The sequence below is a fragment of the Manduca sexta genome, chromosome 6, assembly GCF_014839805.1.
Source record: "Manduca sexta isolate Smith_Timp_Sample1 chromosome 6, JHU_Msex_v1.0, whole genome shotgun sequence".
Taxonomy (NCBI): Eukaryota; Metazoa; Arthropoda; class Insecta; order Lepidoptera; family Sphingidae; genus Manduca; species Manduca sexta.
The window spans coordinates 10,080,598-10,102,321 of NC_051120.1; the positions used below are offsets into that span (position 1 = coordinate 10,080,598).

The 21,724-nt window shown below is 36.2% G+C and overlaps 1 protein-coding gene across 3 annotated transcripts in view; it reads right to left on the reverse strand.

Annotated features, from left to right (window-relative positions):
- LOC115440498 (calcium uptake protein 3, mitochondrial) overlaps positions 1–20,923 on the reverse strand; it is a 110,413-nt gene extending 89,490 nt beyond the window's left edge. For all 3 annotated transcript variants that reach the window (XM_030164835.2, XM_030164833.2, XM_030164832.2), the window contains exon 1: positions 20,681–20,923. In XM_030164835.2, coding sequence (XP_030020695.1) covers positions 20,681–20,887 — 207 coding nt within the window. In that variant the 5' untranslated portion in view covers positions 20,888–20,923. The remainder of the gene's footprint in view (positions 1–20,680) is intronic.
- Between the last annotated feature and the right edge of the window lie 801 nt (positions 20,924–21,724).

The window sequence follows — 21,724 nt, forward strand, 5'->3', positions numbered from 1 at the left end:
TCAGCCCGGAGTGTGAAATTTGTGCCCGACATGGCGATAGGCTCGCCCCTGTCACACTATTAGACGGAACACAATTGGCGAAAAGTGGGTGCCCTGGTTGCGCCTCTTCATACCCCTTCCGAGATAATATTCGTAATACTGTGTGTGTGTGTAATAGTAGGTTAATAAAAGCAAAATCTAAACTAAAACAATATTCTTCTACAATTAATTATAAATATAGTCTAAACAAACAAAAAAAAAATTATAGACTCTCAAAGAAAAATACCTCTCTTTCTTAAAACATACCAATTAATTAACTATTTTTACCATGTTTTTAAGTTAGTAATTAAACTTGAGTAGAGGAATATTAAACTTTAAAAATAAACAAAATTATTTCGTTTACTTTAACAAAGCTTAAAAATGTAATTCTCATTAGAACTTGTAACACAATAGCAACTAAGAAATTAAAAGCAATAGAAAGAAACTAAAACAAATTCTTCTATAATTTTTTTATCAGTCTTTACATAACTTTTTAATGTTTAGATAATTATCATCTTAGATAATAATAAAATTTAAATAATCATCATAGAAAATTGGCGCCAAATTTGAACAAAAAAACTAAACATTCGCATTCGCATTCGCGAATGTCGGTAGCAGATATTCGCATTCGCATTCGCGAATGTTAAAGAAATGACATTCGTTACATCACTAGTATATAGTCTTTCATTTATTTCATGTTCAACATAAAAATCTATGATGAAGTGTATTTAGTTATATAAGCGACTTTATTTAAGTAATAATTAAATATTATTATGTACTTTCACTTATCATAAGTGCACCTTTGTTTGCCAACGTGATGAGTAAAGTATTTTATTTTATTTTTATTTATAACACACTCCAGGCATAGTCCAGGCACTTCTCCAAAAACCTGATCCCACAACACACCGACAACCAATATCTCAAAAGCTTCAAGGCCCCGTTGGTATCATAGATCCCATGCGATCGGATCGATTTGTTTTGACCATTCGTTAACGCCGTTTGTCCTTGGCCGGCCTGTTATATCTGGGGCATTTGTCATCGCGTCTATAGTGAAGGTTTCTAATTGAAAACTGATGGTTAATATTGATGGTTAATACTGGTTTTAGGCTCCCATATGTGAGAGTCCGTCTGGGTATGTACCACCGCAATGGCTATTTCTGCCGCCAAGCAGCAGTGTGTAGTCACTGTTGTCTTCCAGTTTCAAGGACATTGTAGCCAGTGTAACTACTGAACTTATTATCCTTAACACCTCATGTCTCAGGATGGCGAGCGCAGTAGAATACCAAACAATACTTTGTAATTTAAGGTGTTCGATGGTGTTTCTACTGTTTATGGGCGGCCGCATCGCTTACCATCAGGCGAACGGCAAACTCGTCTCGGCATTCAAAGGAATAAAAAAAAAATATAGATGTACTAAAGAGGGTAAGAAAGGCTTCCGTACGCATCATTTAAGTTAAAAAATAAGGGTGGCAATAATGGAGGGCAGTAGTTTCTAATTCAAAACTGATGGTTAATATTGATGTGTGAGAAATGTGGTATGATACAGCGGAGAGGGTAGGCTTGTGTATTTATCATTAAACAAATTAAATGAAGTAGTCATTTTGCTAAGATGTCAACAATCTGTTACATCTTGCTTATAAATATGAAAGTTTGTGCAGATGGGGAGTTTGTTAGAAATGAAGAAAGCATTGAAGAGATTGGATTGGATGAAATTTGAAGTACAGAAGTCTTGATCTATGTTTTGTATGCACGTATTATAGACAACTTTTTATTCGGGAGAATACATAGACGGACTTATATTTCAGGAAATATCTTACATAGAATTCTAACAGTAGATACCATTGCCATGTTGATTATTGACGTAACAATTAACTTACCTAAGCACATAAATAAAATTTCGATATTCCTTCAGTTTCAAAACAAGCTAATCAAAAAGAAAAAAACAATTCAATAAAAAAATTCATTCCCCAATTCACAGATCGTAAATCTATTTGCCGCTGATTTTATTTCGTCGTTGATATAATTAGTGGGTGCGGGGTGCGTAGCGATTGAACCGTAGTCCTCATCAGCATGTATGAGAATTTCGTTAGTTTAATAACATTTCAGACAAGTTAGAGATTAATTCGCTTGAAGGTAAGCACAACTGTCTTTTAAATGCCGTTTAAATAATCCCAATCGCTTTCGTCATCTCTCATCTCTCTCTCTCCCTCAACTCATAGTGAAAATGGATATAATAAAATAATAATATCAGCCCTGTATTATATACTTGCCCACTGCTGAGCACGGGCCTCCTCTACTACTGAGAGGGATTAGGCCTTAGTCCACCACGCTGGCCTAGTGCGGATTGGTAGACTTCACACACCCTCGAAATTCCTATAGAGAACTTCTCAGATATGCAGGTTTCCTCACGATGTTTTCCTTCACCGTTATAGCAAGCGATAATTCACAATTAATACACACATCATTTTTTACAAAAATCAGAGGTGTGTGCCCTTGGGATTTGAACCTGCGGACATTCGTCTCGGCAGACCGTTCCACAACCAACTAGGCTATCGCCGCTTTTTTTGATAATGGATAAATCAGAACAAAGATTTTTTGACATACTTACAAATGAGTTATTTTGATTGGTTTATTCTCCGGATCGGTGATAAAGATTGGGATCATTTATTGAAAACGACTGAAATGGAACGGAAAAACAAAGTTTGCAATTATTGAATTTGTAAGCATTGTTACTTTGCTGTATTTAGTTTGATGCGCATTGTCCTTCTCACCTAGGGCTTTAGGAATATTTATTTTTGTTGCTTATTAGCGTAAACCATTGTAGAAAGGCGTCTTGACTATGACCCCTGGAGACATCACGCCAGAAAAATGTCACTAGTCCTTCACACTGGAACATAGTATCTGTACGTTGTTGCTTGTTGGCAACATGTTGAGATACCTACTCAGACCTATTTACCACTTAGATAATACATATACGTTGATTAAAGCAGCATTATGAAACAAAAAGACCACACCATCTTGTTATCTTTAAAAATTATAAACAAGTCATACAAAAGTTAGTTTTAAGGAAAATTCAAAATGAATCGGTAGACTTAACGCTATTGTAATTTTTCTATAAATCATAGATTGCTAATGAGCTTTGGTATTATTGAGCCTGATAGTATGCAGTGGGGTCGAAGCGAGTGGTGGTGGTATGACGGGGTGCGAGTGATTGACGCGCACGATCGTTATCTCGTCGACGCGTGTGGTGCGCGGGCGCATCTGTGCTGTGACGTATGGGCTTCTTCCAATTGTTCGATGCAAAATGAACGTGCACATCGCGAATCGTTATCTTAATGCTTTTTTGTACGTAATATTATTTAAATAATATTTAGCAGTCGTTAAAACTAAGATAAATGACCTACAACGTGCTTGAATAAGTGTTCCACTTATATATGTCTTTATTATGAGTTTGTTATTCGACGGTAGCTAACACATAACGTTACCCACTATAATGCAGACATTGTGGCACCGTATTTATCGTACTGAGAGCATACAATACCCTACAATAGCAACAGCATCCTTCACAGCATTCCTTTCACAGATGACGTCACTAATTATATTCAAACAGATGTAATCAACCCTCACCATTGAAGTTAATCCATTATTTAACAGCACACCGGTGAACGATAAGTCTAAATCCTATCCCTCCGTGCACTCATTGTTACTCACAGCTTGTTAAAGACGCTCGGCTCGCCCTAACTGATGTGTTTCAATGATCGCCGCCGCCTATTGTATGGGCCATTTAATTTTTTTCCACCTATCATATTCAGCAAACAATTTTAGACCGTATTGTTTGGATGGTACAGTCTCTTCTAAAACATCAAGATCTTTATCACAAGGATTCCCATGCTCTGTAAACGAATTATCAACTGTACGAGGTTGATTGAAAAATTCCAAAACTAGGGGATTATAGTATTGTTCGTGACGGGTCCCCGGGGGTTGTGGCCCCCGCGATTTATGTCGCAGTGCGGCGCCGTGCTATTTCTGTTAACCGCGTATGTGGTTTTGACCTGAAATATTTTCGATAATAGTGCGGTAACGAGGTTAAATAAGAACCAAAAGGGTGATAATATTGGATTGTAAATTGGAAATTCTTGTAAGAGGGAAGTTCTTGTGTGTTACTAATTAGGTCTTTAAAGTATAAATACTTTGGTTTAAATTGTTTGGTGTCGCAAGCATAGCGGTATTGGATATTCCTGCCCAAACATATATTCTAATTGATTTACCTACTATGTGAAACTTTGTTTCATATATTAATTTATATGGCTTTAATCATAAGCTTAAAAATAAAACAGGGGGTTTAAATAGTTTTAATAGAATATTTGATCTATTAATAACAGTTAGGAAATATGAGGTCTTACCAACATCTTTGGGAGTCAAATAACCTTGCCTATCGTGGTGCGTCCCTCGCGCTAATAGATATCATTTTCTAACAATCTATATCAAATCCAAAACCAGCTTGGTTTTGGACCAAACCCATTAAGCAAGAGAAGGTGGCCCCTTAAAAAACAATAGAACATCTATAAACTAATAGTATAAAAACAGTTAAATAGGATTCAATAACTTCCAACCAAAATAACCGAAATAAAACCATCACTTCCGATCGAACGACTGCGCGTTTGGATTTAATCGTTCGAGAAACAATTTGCTGACTGCCCTGATGGCCGCCCGTACCCTGGGGTGACCGGGCTGTTGGACAAGATTGATTGGGTGGAAACTGCAAGAGGCTGGCAATTTGACAAATTGGTTTCTGTTTGCTATGGGTTTTGGTTGTTTTGTGTTGAGATATTGATGGATATTTCAATTAACGGTTAGTTCTTTTAAAGTATGTCGAGAAGAATGCTATTTAAGCCGTGGCAAGTTCAATTTTATTCATATTATTATTATGGTATATTTTTTGTTGACAGAGGATCGGTAACAGTAAGACCCCGTTCAGGTGACGTCTAAACATTTGACTAAGGATAATAAAACGAATCTGTCTGTACACTTTAGCATTCAGAGAGAAGGAACTCAAGATTTTATACCACCATTTAAAAGCCAAAGACACCTCTTTCAAACAAGAAAAATCAACACCAGATTAATACCTGATTTCTCCAAACATAGAACGAAGAGCAAAAATAAAACTGTCTCAAACAAACAATCAAACAATTGTATCGAAAATCGATGCGCAATCAATAACCAAACAAATCAAATGAACAAATTACACAGTCGCATCACGTCACAATGATAATCATAAACTATGAGATGAAAAAAACAATAATGCAGTCCACAATTGGATCACAACGTTGGTGGTCCATTCTGGGAAGCATCCCTTAATGGGTGTTGGGACAAGGCGTCCGAGGGTGAATGGCAATTTAGGTATGACCCTGTGTTCTGATTTACTTGAAATCGTGCGAGATACTATCGCGGGCCCATTCAGTGTTTTGTTACGATGTCCTTCTACCCTACTATTTGTTTTTTGTCGCCGCTGATTGATTGGAATTTCTTATTGTGGTCGAGTTTTCTCGCGTTCTTTATTTGAATTTGGGATCGGATCTCGCATAACGACGCCCGATTTATGAGGTTAATGTAAACAAATAGCTGCTTGCAGTCTGATTATATTATTTATGGACTAAGCGGTCAGAAGTGCGCGAAATATTAATATATCTCTGGGATGTGTCTATTTCTGGATGAGTTCAACTTACCTTATAAGGCTGTATACGTTCAAACATGTTCATTAATGGTTTGTGAATATTTATGACTGGTTTGATAAATGATTTATAGATTATATTACGTGTAACTGTCTAGGCTAGTACTTTCAAAATGCAAACATCATTACGCTAATAGTACTTTAATACAGAGATTTCCGGCCGAAACGCCTTTATCAAATCCGAATACCATCTCTTTAGGGTCGGCAACGTATTTGCGAATCTTGTGTCGCGTGTTTAAGGCTAATAGATGTTATTAATATCACCATGTTTGCGAATACCTGCGTCTCGTGTGCCGACATATTACTTTAAAGAAATAATACATCCGATAATCAACAACTCGATGCCAACAATCAATCGAAAACCAATAGTTACTCGTAACAGTTTAGTCCAACACATTGGATAGTGTTACGTCGACAAGAAAAAAGGTATCGCAACACGTTTGGCGCGTTTAAAAAAACGAATTGAGACGGCTGTATGGCGAAAAAAGTCGCGGCTCGTGCCTCGCGGTTGCGTATTGCGTTACTCTTGTAAGCAATAAGATGAGTTGGTGACTTGTCCAATAAAGCCTGGTATGCTGACGTCGTCCCGTGGTTTATGGAGGCGCTTGGCTCGTGGCTTACTGTGAACTGTTTGGTCATGGGTTTGGGTTGGGAGATTTAATTTTAGTTAATTCTTCAGATGTGTTTTAAGTGTTCTGTATTTAAATTGCACCAACGGAACGCTCCTAATCCTGTCCTGTTAGGCAATCGAAAATTTTAAGAATATAGAATTAGAAGAATATCTTTTGAATCGTAATGCAAAGAATAGAGTTACATACTACATTTATTTTGGGATATATTTCAACGCTTAAATAAATAACAATAAGGACAAAGTTTTTGGGTTATGGAGGTTCTAGGGTGCTACTGCTACCTGCACTAAACAGGTTTCAATAAACAACTAAATATTTACGACAAATTAAAAAGTTTTAAAAATGTTATAAAAGTTCACATTTTTTATTTGTATAGATCATTTCATTGTATAGATCAGCGACGAGGACGTGCCCAACTACTTTCTCTAATTGCTTACAACGCGCGTGAGCAGCATGAGTACACGCACACTACGTTGGATAGCGTCTGGGAAAGTGCTTGGATCAGTCACCTTACCCTGCGACACCCTGAAATACCCTGCACAAAAGGTAGTAGGACGCGTCATCGAAAATAAAATGACCAATAAACGGAGTCAACAATGTCAGTATGTTAATTATCAATCGGTCTGAAACTATTACTCCCAAAATCGGCAATAATTCAGCCTCCTTACGACGCGTATCTACAAATGTAAAAACAGTAATGAACGTATCATATGTAAGTCAATCGCAAAGTGAACTGTTGCATCAAATTACTACAGGATATACCGCAGCCGTAATATTACAAGACTGCTATTAACCTCTTGTCAACCCAAATAATCATTCATTCCCATATCTCAGCAAATGATTATGACTAAAATCTAATTAGAATCGGTTTGTAATTATATCTTGATGCATAATAATTTACGTATATCCTACTGTTCTTCTACTACTAGTTTAATTAGTGCAACTGTATGTGTGACATAAAATAATATAGTGGCAATATTATTAATATTTAATTGCATTAAAAGGCATTTACATAGTAGGAGTAGTGAAAGACCAAGATCTTATTACTTGGTACCAGAAATAATATAGATATCTCTCGGCTTTTTGTAGATAGATCTAGCTAGATAACTGCTAACCCAGATAATTTCTATACCTATCAGCAACATGGTTTCATATAGATCTAATTGACACAAAGCATCCAGAACGATAAACTAAGGAAAACAAAACAAACCACGAATGAATCATGGAAAACCAATACAAAACTTCGCTTCATTACCATAGATTTTTACACGTGACCTCCAAAAATGGCGATCAAATCAAACCATTTGTTATTTTTAATTACGGAATTCTATTCCGTTTTAGTTCTGATGAATGGCGAGATCCAAAAAGCGAGGTTAATTTGGATGACGCAACAGATCCTTTAGGTGTTGGGTTAGCCCCAAGGCCTTGGCTTGCGTGCGAGGTTCAATGGCATAGAACAATGGAATAAGACCACAGATCTAGTTAGGTAGGTGACGTTAGGGATCTTAGATAGATTGTGCGTCAATGAGCAGCTTCCATGATGCGGATACTTCAAATATGAAAATTTTGAGAGATGTTTGTTAGAACTGAACTGTGCAATGAATTCGAATAGAGTTGGGACACAAATAGATCAAGTTCTGGATTATTGCAGTGGCAATTTTTCATCCAACTGCCTCGGTGGCGTAGTTGTACTGCATGCGCGGTACGGCAGCGCTCTGAGGTCCTGGGTTCGAATCTCGGATCAAGCGTTGATATTTTTCTGCTCAATATCATGCATCTGGAATTTGTGCCCGATATGGCGCTAGGCTCGCCACTTATGACATTATGGGACAGCATACCCTTGGGCAAAAGTGGGTACCCTGGTTACGCCTCTGCATACCCCTTCGGGGATAAATGCGGGATGTGTGAGTTTTTATCCGGGGAAGGTCCATATTTAATTCCCACATGTATGCTACATCCATATCGGCAAAGTTTTTGTAACCTGCAAACTATTTTAGGTTCTCAAGATTACGATATAAAACAATTCCTATTACGTACTATCCAGGAACAGGCTTTGTTTTAGAATAAGTTACACCAAGGCTAGATGAACGTGGTTCATTGCAATAGAAGGTTTTATTATTTCAGTGTATTTATTAATAATAAATAATAATAATAATAAAGCCTTTTATTCCGAGAACAAAAATGTTAGCTAAACAATGAATTTATAAAATGTCCCTAATCTCGGTGTGCCTCTTGGCATAGGCCTCCTCTAGCGCTTTCCACTGTGGTCTGTCCTGTGCTACTCTGGACCATAGGTGGCCAGCTGTAAGTTTGATGTCGTCTGCCCATCTCCTTCGCTGTCTCCCTCGGCTTCTTTGGCCATCTCTTGGGTACCATTCAGTTACTTTCTTACTCCATTTGCCCTGGCTATCACGCATCATATGGCCTGACCACCTCCATTTCTGCTTGTCTATTTGGCTTAGAATATCGGTAAGCTTGGTTTTATCTCGCAGATCACAATTTCTGATTCTATCCTTACGTTTACACCCAACTATGCTTCGTTTCATTGCTCTTTGACATTTGGCCAGTTTCTCTCTTGAAAATTTAGTGAGTGACCATGTTTCGCACCCATAAGTTAGGCATGGAAGGATACACATATTGAAAGTTTTTCTTTTTAATGACATGCTAAGATTTGGAGACTTCATAATTTCTTTCAAGGACCAGTATTTTTTCCACCCATTTGCAATTCTTGTGTTTATTTCTTTTTCTGTTTGGTCATTAGGGGAAATTAGCTGGCCCAGGTACGTGTACTCTTCAACAAATTCGAGGGTTTCGTGGTTGACACTTATGTTTGTTTTAGTGGAGTTGGTCATTAATTTTGTCTTTCTTGGGTTCATTTTTAGTCCTATTTTCTTGCTTTCTGTGTTAAGATCTTGAATCATTTTTTCTAGTATTTCTGGGTTCTCTTCAAAAAGGACTAAATCGTCAGCAAATCGTAGGTGGTTCAGTTTGGACCCATTTATGTTAAGACCAAAACCCTCCCAGTTTAGATTTCGGAAGATACTCTCGAGAACTGCTGAGAAAAGTTTCGGTGATAGTGGATCACCTTGTCGGACACCTCTTTTATGCAGAATTTGCTACCCAGTGTTTCAAGTTGAATTCTAGCTTGGCTGTTACTATAAATGGTCTTGAGTATACTTATATAGGTTGGTGGTATTCCTTGCTGTTCAAGAGTATCCCATATGTATTTGTGGTTAAGACTATCGAATGCTTTGGCATAGTCGATAAAGGCAACATAGACTGGTTTGTTGTATTCGTTGTATTTTTCAAGTACTTGCTTAAGCGTGTGTATATGATCGATAGTGGAGAATCCTTTCCTGAAACCTGCCTGTTTTACTGGTTGTTGCTCGTCTAGCATGGGACTCATTCTGTCTAATATAATCTTTGCAAATACCTTATATATATTAGACATTAGGCTTATTGGTCTATAGTTTTCGATATCTTGTTTGTCACCTTTTTTATGTATGAGAATAATATAGGATTTTGCCCACTGTTCAGGGATGCGATTATTCGTTAGAATATTGTTAAATATATTTGTAAGAATTGGAGTTATTTCTTTAAGAGTTCCTTTCAGCAGCTCATTTGTTATTTTATCCGGACCTGGAGATTTATCCATCTTTTGGCTTTTTTATTGCTTTTTCAACTTCACTTGGTAAAATTTTTGGCACCAGGTCTAAGAGCGCTTCTGGTATGTTTGGTCTTCGTGACGTGTTTGTGATATGGACATAACCTTCATGTGTTTCCTGATTGTCGTATAGTTTTTTGTAGAAGTTAGTAGCTAAGTCGCTGATTTTTTGACGTTGTGTGACACTTGCCTCTTTTCTTTTTTAGGTTTGGTATCCATTGTTTGCCAGCTTCCCTTAGTTCCTTTAGGGCTTTTTTGACTCCTCCAGTTCTTTGAATATGGTATTCTAACGTTTTGAGCCCTTTGATTCTTCGATCCCTTCTGATACTTTCTTTAATTTTTTTGCTAATTTCTGTTATCTTTGCCAAATCTTCTTTTGTTGCTTTGTTTGATATAAGATCCCTTCTGTTGTTTATAAGTTGTATGGTTTCATTACTTAGTTGGTATTTTTGGATATTCTGGTTTCTATTTGAAGTCAACCGGCTTACCAGTTGTTTTTCTAAAGTTTCATATTTCTGGATAACATCCGTGGCCTCATTTAATAGCTGTTTGTCGAGTTGTATATCATTGATTTCATCTATTGTTCTTGATTTTGTTTGGGTTTGATGTTTTCTTGGTAGTTTATTTGGGGTCGTTCTGAGGGAGCTGCGTATCATACGATGGTTTGTGTTGAAGTTTAATTTAGAAATAACAGTTGTGTCAGTAAAGACTTTTGGATGATTTGTGATTATGTAATCTATTTCGTTTTTATATTTTCCACCTGGAGAAATCCAGGTCCATTTGTTCTTCGCTTTTTCTTGAACATTGAATTTAGTAAGGTAAGATTATGTTCTAGTAGAAATTCGACTAGTCTTTGTCCATTTTTGCTTCTTTTACCATATCCGAATGGGCCAAGGGTATATTCGCAGCTATTTTGCTTTGATCCAACCTGCGCATTGAAATCTCCCATTAAAATAATATATTTATCGCTGTGATTGTTTAATGTTTGCGACAGATCATCATAAAATGAATCTAATATTGGCTGTTCAGCTTGCTCTGTAGGTGCATATACTTGTATTATTGACCAGATTTTTTTGTAGTTAGGAAATTTGATGTTAAGTATAGCTAGTCGATCTGAAATTCCAATTAATTCCTGTATGTGTTGTTTCAAGTGTTTTTTTATTAAAAAGCCTACTCCATGTTGTCCTGCTGTTTTGCCTTTCTGGTATAAGATATACTCATCATACTCTAAAATTTTTTCTTCAAGTCTTCGCATTTCACTAATGCCAAGTATATCATATTTTATATCCTTGAGAGCGTTGTCTAGTTCTAACAGGCTTTCACTGGTTCTGAGGGTTCTAGTGTTTAATGTTGCAATGTTGTAAGTTTCATGCTTTTTCGCTAGAGGGGGGTGGTCTAGTTCGCCCGCGGGGACCAGCCGTATTGGGGAACGTTTTGTTTGTTGTGAGCAATTGTATTGTTGTGGTGTTCCGGTTCTCATATTATTGCTTTCTATAGTTGTTCTTATCTGAGAGGGAAAGAGAGTAAGATCTCTCTCGCATGTGCTGAAATGCATCCAACTTTTTTACTTTAATCTCTTTTCCCTGTGTAGTTGGGGTAGTTTTTGGGCTCGGGGTCTCAGATCTTTTCCTCTTGTCGTTACCCTTGTTAGTCAATTTACTTGCTTGGTTTTTTTGCAATGCTTCTTTAGTTAGATCTTGTGTTATGTAGGTACCAGTTCTCATTTTCTTCTTGTTTTTCAAGATCTCAATTTTCTTTTGAAGGGTTGAAGTTGCAAGTAGAATTGGTCTTACTCTCCCATCTACATTCGTTTTCTTCCCCAATCTAAAAGCTCTGTCGATTTCACCGTGTTCAATCTGCACATCTATCTTTGACAAGGTAGTTCTTATTACGGTTGTCAAGTTCTCTGGTTTTTCCTCATTTATCTCCGGTATTCCATGGATAAGTATGTTGTTGCGTTTGGCGTTTGTCTCGAGGTTTTCTATTTTTTTACTGAGTTTTTCCACTTCATTCTTCAGTTTTGCGTTTTCTTCAACAATTGGTTTGATTTTTTCATCCACTTTTTGTAGTATAATTGAGGTTATATTCTCCGTAATAGTCGTTGTTTGGTTGTTCATTTTTTCTGTCATTTTCTCAAGAAGTAGTAACATTTCGGGTGACAGTTGAGCCATCTTGCGTAGAACGGAACGTATCGCCAGTGTATTTATTAATAAAATAAAAAAAATGATGAATTAAGACTGAAAAATGAGACTATGCTGTCTTTACAGCACTACCAGATAATTATTATATGATCCGCAAATATTTTGGACTCTTGATGACATGTAAGCAAAAATACTTATGAAATTATTTAATACTTACTTATACCAAGAACTACTAATGGGGTCACGTTAATAACATTGCAATACTCTTTATTTTTTGACCTGCACTTATACCACCTTAATAGGGGGCAACACTCTTTAAGATTAATATCTTTTTTACCTGCATTTATACCACTTTAATAGAGGATCGACAACAAACATTTTAAGCAAGGTTTTAACTAGGTTTTAGAAACGGCTGCTGCCCTATCGTCATCCTCCTTCAGGAGATCCAGTTCAACGAAATAGTGTCAAGAACCCCAACACTGATGTAGCTTTACCTGGGAATCGAAGACTTTGTATCTGTAAAACAGACAATAATTCAATTTGCTAGAAAAACTCAATCATTACGTAAACAGCCATTCCATTCAGGGACTTTTCATAAAAGGCCGAAGGTCATGACGTGCGTGCGCTAGCAGACCTTGCATTTAACAATGACAAATAAATAATAGGAACTAGACCACAAACCGGCTGAACCGTGACGCTATGAATTTAGGACAATTGGGACCTCCGCTGAGCAGCCGACGTGACCAATATCAGATAAATACGAGTCATAAATTGCGTGCTGAATAAATAAACTGCTGAATGTCAGCAGTTCAGGGTTATCTGAATCGAAGAGTACGAAATTATGACAGAACAGGAGGGTTTTGGTTATTTTTCTTTAATAGAATCTGTCTATATGGGCAGGGTGTAGTGGCCCCACTGCACATGATGGTAAGTGGAGTGGGGTCCAGTAGAATGTCGACTGACGAGAGATGATTACCCCTCGACAGTCGACACAATTATTATACACAGACACATTTACGTGGGCCACTACAGCGTGTTTTAACACCTTGTTCATGGTGATCGCTATCCGGGCGGATATAAAATATATCCTACCACCAGCAAGAAGTGCTTCCAGAACTAGCATCCACATTTTATAGGTTTGATAAATTATAATAAATTAAAAATCCTCATTTCTGCTTATCTCTATACGATTAAAACGTGATATTTCGTTTCTGTTTGTCTCAGGCGGCTATCCGATTGGACAAGCAGAAGCCCATCTAATATTACGATCCCAAGAGCCATAACATACAAGAATCCTTAAATATCATCTTAAACTATTGCAGACTGCGCTGGTCTATTCTAGTAATAATTTACTTTCAATAAACCACTGCAAATACGGCCGGAGCATTTTAATTTATTTCGCAACAGTATTCAAATGATTCATACAAGGCTGTATTGTGATTACCATTGCTCGCGTATCGTATCACAATGGGACATTGAAAAAAAAACTAACATTTGTATGTACATTTGCTATGGTTTAGGAAATCCTGTCGAAAAACCGAACACCTTCACTTGGCCATGAATCATGGATAGACGTTTCTGAATCATCTATGCAGTAAAATCATTATACGAATGCACGTGGTTTATGATAATAATTATGGGAAACTGATTTATTTATTCAATACGCAAGACGGAGTACAATTAAATTTTTTCCACAATTTTATATTACTTACAAACCAAAATTAAAATGAAATTGTATTACAAAATATTCGCACTTATTTGGGTTAATAACCGAAATTGCGGAATAAGATTCGATGAAACTATTAAGTTTTGTACAATAAAAAAAATACTGGGTAGCATAACAATAAATAACTTCTGCCAGTAAATATTATATTTCTCAATAATAATTTCTGATACTCTAAAACTATTAAACCGATTATAATAATTAATTAATTTTATGTCTGAAGTATAAGTCTGAAGGCTATTATAAAAAAGTCTTCCAAATAAAGATTGAATATAGTACCAACAACTCCAATGAAGGCTATATATTTCTAATTCCTAATATGCTATGATAACAAAAAAAACCTCTCCCAGAATAATATAAATTTCGCCAATAGAACTTTTCATTAAAACTTTTAACTTCCAGTCTTATACCTAAGCCATTGAACCTAGTCGAAAATACAATAATTTCTTTTTTATTTAATAAAAAAAATATATTTATTTTAAAATCCAACAGTCATTCTTTTTTCAAATAAATTAAAAAAAACAAAGTTTATTCTGCTCACAGTCCATTTGGCCATTGTTATCTCTGGCCAATCAATTTGCAGCCGGTGTAACATGAACTAGGTTAGCCGACCGCAACACGCGCCGTGAATTATGCATAACCTGACGAATTATATGACATGTAAACACTGTGGCGCCAGTGCCTTCTAGGAATACTCATGGTGTAAGGATGATTGAGGAAGGAAATGCTATAGAAAATAGGTATGTCATAGAAAATGTTTAACTGATGTGTAAGCGATTTCTAGTTTGGGGGCCTGCCTAATCAATCAAATCTTGTAAAAAAACTATTTTCCACAACGATGTAGGTAGACGGTATAGAAAAAAAGAGAATAGTAAAATATATTATTTATTTAATATGACAGACACAAAAAACTATAAGAAATGATTGCAAAGAAATCTACAGCTTTAGTTGCGTGTTAACTAATTCACTCCCATTTACTTTTTTTTTAAATTAAAATATTATCTATAAATCCATGGCGCTCTGGACTACAGCCAAAGACTTATGTGGTTCACGACTGTGTATAATTTAATATGTAGGTTGATAATGATTGTAAGAATTGCTTAACGATATTTAACCCAGATATTGAACCAATGTTCTTACGAATAACAATATAATACAGAATAATGACATAGGACATATTTTCTAATCTATACACCTAATACAAAAATAATGCTAAGATATAGATCAAAATAACTTCTTTGAATCACACCCTACTTAAATTTCTTGTTTCGCAGTATAGTACATATTCAAAGGAATTGAGAAATAAGTAATTTAAATGCAAATGGAAACAAAATGCACCTTAGCCGTAAAGTCGACTAAAACACGCCCTACAACGAACCGGCGGTATGTTATCGCCAAAAAAAAAGTCAATACCACATTGTAAGCTTAATAAAAATGTTCAACGAAAGGTAAAAGACCATGTTTGTTCTCGAAAATCCGAAATTTAACATAATGTCGTATTAAGTAAGGCATAAGCCGGCAAAACGAACACAGTTCATAGTGACGTAATGCCACCCATCGACAAGCGAAATATCGGATTTTTTGGAAAGGATATAACAGAATTTGGATATTTATTATTTTAAATTATGTTATGCAAACTGTGTGGTCTCGCCTTCGAGCCCTCGGTCGGTCGATATTTTATAGGTGCAAACATTACACGTCGCTCTAAGAAATTAATATAATAGGCATCTGCCGTCAGACGACAGTGTCTTTCCCGTCTGAAGTATATTGAACGAAGATTGATTAATAAGCACTGTAAGACTTAATATTAGCCCGAACTATTATATATTGCCCCACCGTTGGGCAAGGGCTTATTATTACGCTATGTGGCTTTAGATAAAATTAAAATGAATATAGAAGTTTTGGAATCATTTAATCTGTATTGTATTGACTACAGGTTACTGAAATTGCTTACGGTCATTCGCTAATCAAACGTGCTTAATGCTGGTCTTATCATTTGATTAAATAAAGAATTAAAACTCGTGTAAAGAATCAATATTCCTCAAGTTCATTTACATTGATATTACTGTACTTACTCTTCGGATACACAAGCGTGATGTAGGAACAAATTTCTAACCATTGAAAACTGGCCGAAGTATAAACATAACGTAATGCACTGGTTACATCGTGTTATTGTTAGATCAACTCCGGAGTGCGGAAAGGACCTGTGGCCTTTTACGAATCATGATGCTCTGTTATCGATAGTTTATATCGAAATATAAACTAAGCGTAGAATTGGCAGGCAAACGGAAAAGTAAAAAATAAATTCCCATTCTCATTACATATGCGCCTTCAAATACTTCTAAATTTGAAAGCGCATATGTTGAATGGGGATTAAAACTCTTTTAGAAAATAAATAAGTCATTGGGAATTATTACGGATGTCCGGTATTAAATTTGGGATACAAAATCAAAGTTACTAAGGAATATGAGTTTGCTGTAGGTAAGTGCAAGTCAGGCTTGTCTTCGACTCCTCCGACGTAGGTTCAACCTTTCATCATCATCAGCCGCGGATGTCTATTGCTGAACATGGACCTCTCTCAAAGATTTCCAGATCGATCTATTGAAAGCTGCCCGCATCCAGCGACCTCAGCGACTTTTATTAGGTTATAGAACAACAACTTAGGTACAACCTTTATCGTAAAGAAAAAAGAAAGAATAAAAGAAGAAAAAGAAATATGCAAACTTCACCTATCACCATGGTATTATAGGTGTTCTTTGCCGTTGGTATTTTTTTTATTGCTTTGAATGACAAGACGAGCTTGCCGTTTGCTTGATGGTAAGCAATACGACCGTCCACAAACAGCAGAAACACCATCCAACACCTTGAATTACAAAGTATTGTTTGGTATTCCATTACGCTCGCCATCCTGAGACATGAGATGTTAAGTCTTATTTTGTCCAGTAGTTACACTGGCTACAATTTCCTTCAAACCGGAACACAACAGTGACTACACAATGCTGCTTGGCGACTGAAATAGACACTGCGGTGGACTACTCAAGCGGACTCTCATATATTAGAGACCTAACACCAGTGTATGGTACAACGCTAGTAATTTGCCTTCTTTTATAAAAAAATCTCGTTAAATCAAGTTCGTATCGTCTTCGCACATGCGGCGCCATTTTCCTCTTTAATATATGACGGGTCCATCTAAATATGCATAGATCAAAGACAATAAATAGATCAATTCAATAACAAACACTACCGGAATCAATTCAATCGTGACTGATTGCGCATGTCAATTGTTAGATATTGGAGTTATATTGATTGTACCCGCGTGAGACGCCGATTTAATAAATAAGTCAATTGTCTTGCATTTATTTAATGTTAATGGGTCATATAAAATACTGTTTTCAAGGTAAATTTATAATTTTATTTAAGTCAATGGCTATATGATTTATTATAATGAAGTTATGACTTCGCTTGTTTACATACACACACATCTAGCATTTATTACTGAAGAGAAATGCAGAAGCGCAACCACGGCACTCACTCAAGCCAGAATGACAAATTAAAACTTGGTCTATAATAATAATAATAATAATAATAATAATATCAGCCCTGTATTATATACTTGCCCACTGCTGAGCACGGGCCTCCTCTACTATTGAGAGGGATTAGGCCTTAGTCCACCACGCTGGCCTAGTGCGGATTGGTAGACTTCACACACCTTCGAAATTCCTCTAGAGGAACTTCTCAGATGTGCAGGTTTCCTCACGATGTTTTCCTTCACCGTTAAAGCGAACGATAAATTCACAAAGAATACACACATGATTTTTTAGAAAAGTCAGAGGTGTGTGCCCTTGGGGTTTGAACCTGCGGACATTCGTCTCGGCAGACCGTTCCATACCCAACTAGGCTATCGTCGCTATAAACTTGGTCTATATTTAAAAAAAATATTATAACCGTTCAGCTGTTTTTGCGTTTACGTCTCACATCCAAACATTTTTATCAAGCCAGCGACTTGCTCAGCTCGACATACATATGATTGAGAGAGAGTCATGAATGTAGCCAATCACAGTTAAGAGCGAGGTTTGGATTAACAAGAAAAGTTGCAGAAATCGACTTCTGCAAGCAATTTTTACTTTGTAAACAGTCTCGGCAAGATGAATTCTGCAAATTTTGAAATATTACCGCTAGTGTAAGCGCATTTGGAGGTTGGGCAATATGTATATCGCTGCAAGAACTTGCTACTCTAAACTTAGCATTAAACATAAATTCAACGCTTAGCGATTTTCTCCGTAGTTTGTGGATAATACAGATCTTTAATGTCAAGTTTATTAATATTTAATTAAGACAAAGTCTCTCAATATCTGCATACAATCGACAAAATATATCGATATACGTAACATCCCATATTCGAGTACGGTGTGCGCCTGAGTATATATAGTTAAGGATATCGCCGGAACGACCACCACGAGTGGAAAACGAGCAAATAGAATACACAAGGTAGATACCGCCTTCACAGAATAGACTAGGTAGATACTACCCCGCCTTTACACCCGCCACTGTATCTTCTGTAAGCCAGGAGCGGCAGTGGCAGTGATGAACCGAGTGGTGAAGCTCGGTGAATTTCTGGGAGCCCTAATAACCTCCTAACTAATAAATTCAAAATTATTCAAATAGTAATATAGGAATCTATTTCACATGAACGCTTTCATATCTGCAAGCAGTGGAACACGAGAGAACATTTAGGTACTAATATGGATAAATGCGGTCTTCAAATCGTTCTAATAATAATAAGATTCAATATAAAGTGTACATAAATAGAAGCCGGCAGGAATCGGGTTATATGGACCCTTCGCCACTGGATCCGTGCACATTCTATTTTCAAAAATTTAATTTCAGAAATTGACAATTAATAATATAATATTATGTTTCTCATTCAGTATATTATTTTAAGATTCGTTATTGTTTTTTTTTATTCCAGCAAAGGACAATTAACCAGCCAGGCCTTCCACCCTTAATCTAAAAACATAAGATAAATCAAACTAAAAAACTAGACAGATGGCATTAAGCAATCAACACGTTAGGTGATATTTAAAAAAACTACCTTCGCATACCGATCCTTCGGGACGTCGACAATTACTCTCCGGGCTTATTAACAGCTACCCACCAAGGGAACTCATTAAACCGTTTAACACGTGTTTAGTTCGAAATGGAGCCTTTACGAGTTGTTTAGGGCTGTCACGTTCGAGAAATGTTTCTGAGAAGGCATTTATTTTATAACCGCTTTATTTTCCATGGTAAGTATTGTTCGAGTTTATTACTCAATAAATAGAAATACTAGTACGTTTTAAATCTTTACCTATGAAAGTAGGTCTAAGGTTGTTTATTGCATATCTGTTGCGACAATTCTAAGTCTAAGTTACATTTCCGTATTAACTAAACTCTGAGAAATAACTTAATGACTACCTCAAATAAGAAATTATTTATCATTGGACGTTTTAAAATGAAACAGTTAAATGACTTATTTAACACTACTCATTTATAATTCAATTATGTAGATTATTGTCACTTATCTATGTGTTACTTTATGAAACCAGTATAATCTTTATTCTGATGCGTCTGTGTCGTTAACTTCAGATATCAACTTGAATTATAAACATTACCGTTAGAGGTAATGTAGACATAAGTCCGAAATATCTAACTGGGTGAAGAGAGGTCAGTAAATATGGAAAGAGGGATCAGTATTGCAAAATCAATTACTGCGATAGCATTAAAATCTAAGGAACATTGTTGGTTACTTACGAACCTGATACCTTACTAACTCGATAAAGTACGTGTTTATTGACATGGCGGGTGTCAGTTAATATTATTCTTGTCATAAATAAAAGATAAAGTTTGTTATAGCTATGATTTCTAAGTCTAGTTACTTTGAAATAACAGATTAAATTAGTGAATTATATTTAACTATTGTAATATTATTACGAGTGTACAGCAGTGTGCAGCGTGCATTATATGCTAATGCTAAGATGATTACATATAGAAACCTTTTTATAAAGTTATATACCTATTACGGATTTAAATGATTTATTTTGTATATTTTGCTAGTTTAAACGGCTAGTAACGCTTGACTAAATCAACTGTGTCGATGGCATTGTGCAGAACGCATAAGTGACAACCCTATACAGCTCTAGTATTTATTCTCATGTCGCTTCCCCAAAATTAATCGATGACCATTTGTATCAAAGCCAAACTTGGGAATTTTATGTTAGGACTATTTTATTATCGTAAAGTGGTTGCTCGTGTGATTGTCGCAATGCGGGTGGTTTTGTCGGGAGTCTCTAATGTGACGCCATAAAAAAATGACTTAATACTCGGCGTTATAATGGAGCCTAAATTATCACTCGCAGACTAATGATACGCTATAAATCTAATCGGCCATGCAAGGAAATAACGTAAAATGTTAATATGGTTTGTTGCTATTTTTGTAGCACGTGTGTAATAAACCTAATTTACATTTATTTATTTTGTTCATTAGGTTGCCCGTCGATGTTTTGGAACGATAACAAGTTTTCGGTTCACGTTTCCGAACGAACGCGCAAACGTCAAAGTTGGCGAGGTGCTATTTATAAACAAGATACTGCGGCTGCGTGAGTAATGGAATATCATGACATAAGCGCAGCACACCACTGTTTCCAGACAACAAACATAAACGATAAAACCGAATTATGCAAACAGACGTACTAAACACTGACTAAATATAGCGCTATGAGGAAAATAAACACTTACCTTTGCCTTCAGAGCGTGGACGGTCTTCTTTACCCCATACTTATTTAAGCCGTAATATACCACACTGCCACCAATAACACACGCACATGTTGTGAGCACTTTCGGGAGACTTTTGTTCCACTTCACATTACTTAAATTACGCGTGAAAACAGGTGAAAATTGTACATTTTTCAATAATTTGCTCGAAGTACGGCTTAGCGTGGCCATGTTGGCAGTACAGCTGATTATCAATGTCACGAGTAAGCGAGACATGAATATTGCAAGATAAAGATGGCGAATATCAAGTGGCATTCTGCGCATGTGCGAATTTTGAATGAAAATTTAAATACTCCGTAAGTTGATCGTATTCAACTTAGTACGTCGTTATTTCTTATAAATGAAATAACAATTAATAATGAACACATGTTTGTTTAATTAATGTACAAGAATGTAGAACATTTTCGTATCAATTAAATATATTATTGTGAGCAAAAACGGGCACTTATTAAATTAAATACAATGTGGTATAGTTTTTCTGGCTTAGACATTAGATAATTTATTATTACTAATAAACAGAACTTATAAACATTTGGACTTGTTAATATACTGCCGTAGATCGTAATATAATAGGTACTTCGGTATGTACGCCATACATCTAGGTACTTAGTTTACAGTCTAGACCATATTAAACTCATTTAGTGCATCCTGTTTATAATGCTGTAGAGTATCTTCTTACCTAAATTAATTGCCTAAATTGTTTAGGTATTTTAAGTTCCGTATTTTTTTTAGACATAAATGTCTAGCTATTTCAGATTCTAGCAAGAATGTATAAGGATAGCGATCAGGGTGCAAAATTGCAAGCATATTTGACAATTTTAGTTGCGCCGCGGGTTGAGTCGGTTGTTATCGATAGGTTGTGGGTTCGAATCCCGCATTGACATTGTGTGATCCTTAAATATTTACAGGGTAGGCAGAGCCGCAATTAGTTCACTCACTTTTTGCAATACATTCCGACCCATGATGTGACGGGAACGAGCATATCGCCATATTGGACACAGATTCTAC